General features: G+C 30.6%; 1 protein-coding gene across 1 annotated transcript in view; it reads right to left on the bottom strand.

The window, feature by feature from the left end:
* Nucleotides 1-4,446, bottom strand: part of LOC103083774 (contactin-associated protein-like 3) — a 151,555-nt gene that overhangs the window by 24,381 nt on the left and 122,728 nt on the right. The window contains exon 15 of the mRNA XM_007456982.1: nucleotides 9-66. Coding sequence (XP_007457044.1) covers nucleotides 9-66 — 58 coding nt within the window. The remainder of the gene's footprint in view (nucleotides 1-8; nucleotides 67-4,446) is intronic.

Raw genomic sequence — 4,446 nt, 5'->3', positions numbered from 1 at the left:
CACGGAATGTAGGGAAATGAAGGTATGAAGTCTCAGTATTGAAGGAAGCTGAATTCCAAAATGAATCTGTTTACAAGAAGAAAAAAAAAGAGTGAAAATAACAATGAAACAAAACAAACAACAATTACTTTTTATATTTCTAGGATTTTTACCATTCATTGCATTATTTATCTTTAAAAGTCTTCATTTTGTGGTTCTTCTGAACATGTAGCCATGACATGAATGTCCAAATAGTGATTCTTTTGAGGATTAAGAACCTGGACATGGTTGCAACTGAGTGGAGGGACAATCACTTTGGAAATGACCCATGTTTTTTTTAAAAACAATATTATTTTTTGAATTATCATCAAGTAAAATTGACTTTTTAGGGACATACAGTTATATAACTTTTAATACATTTTTGGATCTGCATAGCCATCATTAAAATCAGAATAAAAGACAGTTCCATCACCCCAAAAACCTCCCTCTTGCTATTTCCTTATAGTCACAACCTCCAACCACCCTTAAGCCCTGGCAATCATGAACTAGTCTCTGTCCCTATAATTTTGCCTTTTCCAAATAGCATATAAGTAGAGTCATGCAGCATGCAACCCTTTGAGATCAGCTTCTTTCACTCAACATAAAACCTTTGAGATTCATTCGAGCTGTTGCATGTCAATATCTATTCCTTTCTGCTGCTCTGTAATATTCCATCATATGGATCTGCCACAGTTTATTTGCCCACATTCAAGAACACTAGGTTTCTTTCCAGATTTGGACAATTACACATAGAACTGCTATAAACATTTGTGTAAAGGTTTTTGTGTGGACATATGTTTTCATTTTTCTAGGGTAAATTCCCAGGGGTATAATCCCTGGGTCATATGGTAAGTATATGTTTAACTTTGTAAGATACTGCCAAACAGTTTTCCAGAGTGGCTGGACCATTTTTAATTCCCATTAACAATGTATAAGAGATAGTTGTTTCATATCTTCACCGGCATTTGATATTGTGAGTATATATTTCTTTTATTTTAGCAATTCAAATTGGTGTGTAGTAGTATCTCGTTGTGGATTTAATTTGCCTTCCCTAATAGGTAATGATGCTGAACATCTTTTCATGTGCTTATTTGCCACTCTTATATCCTCTTTGGTGAAGTGTGTTTTTAACTTGGGGAGAACTGACATCTTTCCTATATTGAGTCTTCCAATCCATGAACACAGTATATCTCTCCCTTTAGTTAGATTCTTTGATTCCTTTCTTCAGTGTTTAGTCACTTTTTGATGAGTTACAGATCTTACACATGATTTTGTTAAATGTATACCTAAGTATTATATTCTTTCTAGCTATTGAAAATGACTTTGTCTTGTAAAGTTTGGTTTTCATTTATACATTGCTAGCATATATGACTGATTTGTCTTCTATTGACCTTGTATCCTGTGATCTTGTTGAGCTCACTTAATAAGACCTAGTAGGGTTTTTGTTTTTGTTTTTGCTGGGGTGACATTCCTTGAGATTTTCTACGTAGGCAATCGTATGTATATACGTGTGAATAGAGTTTTCTTTCTTGCTTTCCAGCCTGTATGCACTTATTTTCTTTCTTACATTATTGCCATGGCAAGGACTTCCCATATGATCAAAGTTGTTGAATAGATGTGGTGAGATTGGATATCCTTATCTTGTTCCCATTCTTAGGGGGAAAGCATTCAGTTTTTCACCAATTATTATGATGTTAGCTGTTTTGTATAGATACTGTCCTATTAAGCTTAAGAATTTTCCTTTTATACCTAGTTTGCTAAGAATTTTATTATAAATTCTATTATGATGTAAATTATCATGTTGAATTTGTTATCATAATAATTCAAATTATAATGTTCATATTAATTGATATAGAAAAAGCACCTGGAGTGATTTTTCTTCCTTAGACTGTTAACATGGTAGATCAAACTGATCATCTTCCAAATATTGAATCAGTCTTGCATCATGGGATAAACTGCAGTTGTTGGTGGTGCATTTTTAAAAATATTCCTGGATTATTTGTTAATGTTTTGTTGAGGATTTTTGCATCTGTGTTGGTAATAACATTATCAGTAGTTATCATTTTTTTGCACTTTCTTTGTCTAGTTTGGATATCAAAGCAATGCTCTCCTTAAAACGTTGGAAAGAATTTCCTCTTTTATTTTCTGAAAGAGGTTGTGTAGATATGGTATTATTTCTTTGGTAGAATCATCAGTGAAACAATCTTGGTCTGGATTTCTTTTTCAGAAGGTTTTTAACTACAAATTCAATTCCATTAATACTATTAGGTCTATCCCAGTTGTCTGGTTTATCTTAAGAAAGTTTTGGCTGTTAGCGGTTTTTAAGGAATCGGTCCACTTCCTCTATGTTGTAGAATTAATATGTGTAGAGTTGTTTGTAGTATATAGTTTTATTATACTGTTGATGTCTGTGGGGTCTGTAGTGTTATCCCAACTCTCATTTCTCATATTGATAATTTTTATCTTCTCTTTTCTTTGGATAGTTTTCTTAGAGGTTTATCAATTTTATTAATATTTTAAAAGAATCTTTTTTTTGTTTTTATATACTCTGATTTTAATTTAATTGATTTCTATTCTTTATTATTTCCTTCTTTCTGCTTGCTTTAGGTTTATTTTTCTCTTCTATTTCTAGTTTTTTTTTTTTTGGTGAAGTCTTACATTATTGAATTGAGATATTTTTTCTTTCATAATATAAGCATTTATTGCTATCAATATCCCTCTAAGCACTGCTATAACTGCATACTACCAATTTTGATACGCTGTACTTTAATTTTCATTCAGTTCAGTATATTTTATCATATCTATTGAGACCTTTCCTTGACTCAGGTATTATTTGACAGTTTGTTGTTTAATTTCTAAGTGTTTTGAGACTTTCTCACTATCTTTTTTATTTATTTCTAATTTAATTCAATTATGTCAAATCTTGCATTTTGTAAGATTTAAATTGTTTAATATTGGTTAAAGTTTGTTTTATGACACTAAATATGCTGTATCTGGGTTAAAGATTCATGTGCATTTGAAAAGAATGTGTATTCTACTGTTGGTAGAGTATTCTATAAATGTCAATTAGATTCATTTGTTTTCTGGTGACATTCAGGTCTTCTATATCCTTGCTGATTTTCCCTCTATTAGTTCCATAAGCTAATGAGAGAGCAGTATTGGACTTTTTAATGATAATTATGAATTTCTCTATTTTGCCTTTCCACCCTGTCAGTTTTTGCTTTATGTATTTTGAAGCTCAGTTATTAGCATACACATTTAAGATTCTTCAGTCTTCTTGGTCCTTTTTTATACGTATTAATTTTCTTTGCTTGCAAGCAAAAATTTTAATAAAAAACTCCAGACTTCTTTAAATTCATGTTTGTGTAGTATATCTTTCTCCATCATATTCTTTTATTATGTCATTATATTTGAATTGAATTTCTTATAGACAGCCTATAGTTGAGTCATAACAATCTGTCTTTTAATTGGTTTACTTAGACCACTTACATTAAATACAAATGTTGATATGTTAGTTCTATCATTTTATTATTTTTTCCTATTCTATTTTTTTGTTCTTCTGTTTTCCTTTTTCTGTCGCCTTTTGGGTTATTTAAACATTTTTCAGTATTCTATTTGTATAGCAGTTTCTTAGTTGGTTCCTTTAAGGATTACAATATATATACTTACCTTTCTTAGTATGCTTAGAATCTATGTTTTAACCACTTCAAGTGATTTGTAAAAACTTTGACAACAATTTTGTCCTTTTACCTACTCCTGTTTATGTTGTTGTTGCCATGTGTATTATATCTACATAAAATTAAAACACTGTAACCCTGTGAAATAATGTATTTTTTGCTTTCAACCCTCAGCTATATTTAAAATAACTCAATAGGAGAATAATCTATTAAATTTACCCAGTTATTTACCATTTCTAATGTGATTTTTTTATTCCCAAAGTTCAAAATTTCCTTCTGATATCATTTCCTTTCTATCTAAAAAAACTTCCTTTAGAAATTCTTTTAAAGGATGCCTTCAGGTGATGAATGCTTTCAGCTTTCTTTCACTTGAAACTTTAAAAAATTTTACCTTCATTCCTGAAGTATATTTTTGCTTAACATAGCATTCTGGACTGACAATTCTTTACTTTCAGCACTTGAGAAATGTTTTGCCACTTCCTTCTGACCTCTATATTTCTGATGAGAAACTTACTGCCATTTGAATTGGTGTTTCGCTATAGGCAATGCATCATTATTCTCTCTAGCTGATTTCAAAAAATTTCTCATTGTCTTCAGTTTTCACATCAGTTTGTTTATGATATGTCTAGATGTGAATTTCTTTGAGTTTATACTGTTTCAGGTTCATTCAACTTCTCAAGTCTCTCTTTTGCCAAACTTAAAGTTTTCAGCCATTAGTTTTTCAAATATTTTTTCAGCACCAGCACTCTTT

The sequence above is a fragment of the Lipotes vexillifer genome, unplaced genomic scaffold (assembly GCF_000442215.2).
Source record: "Lipotes vexillifer unplaced genomic scaffold, Lipotes_vexillifer_v1.1 scaffold859, whole genome shotgun sequence".
NCBI classification, from domain to species: Eukaryota; Metazoa; Chordata; class Mammalia; order Artiodactyla; family Lipotidae; genus Lipotes; species Lipotes vexillifer.
Note: the sequence above shows the minus strand (reverse complement) of the source record. Positions and strands in the feature narration are given on the sequence as shown.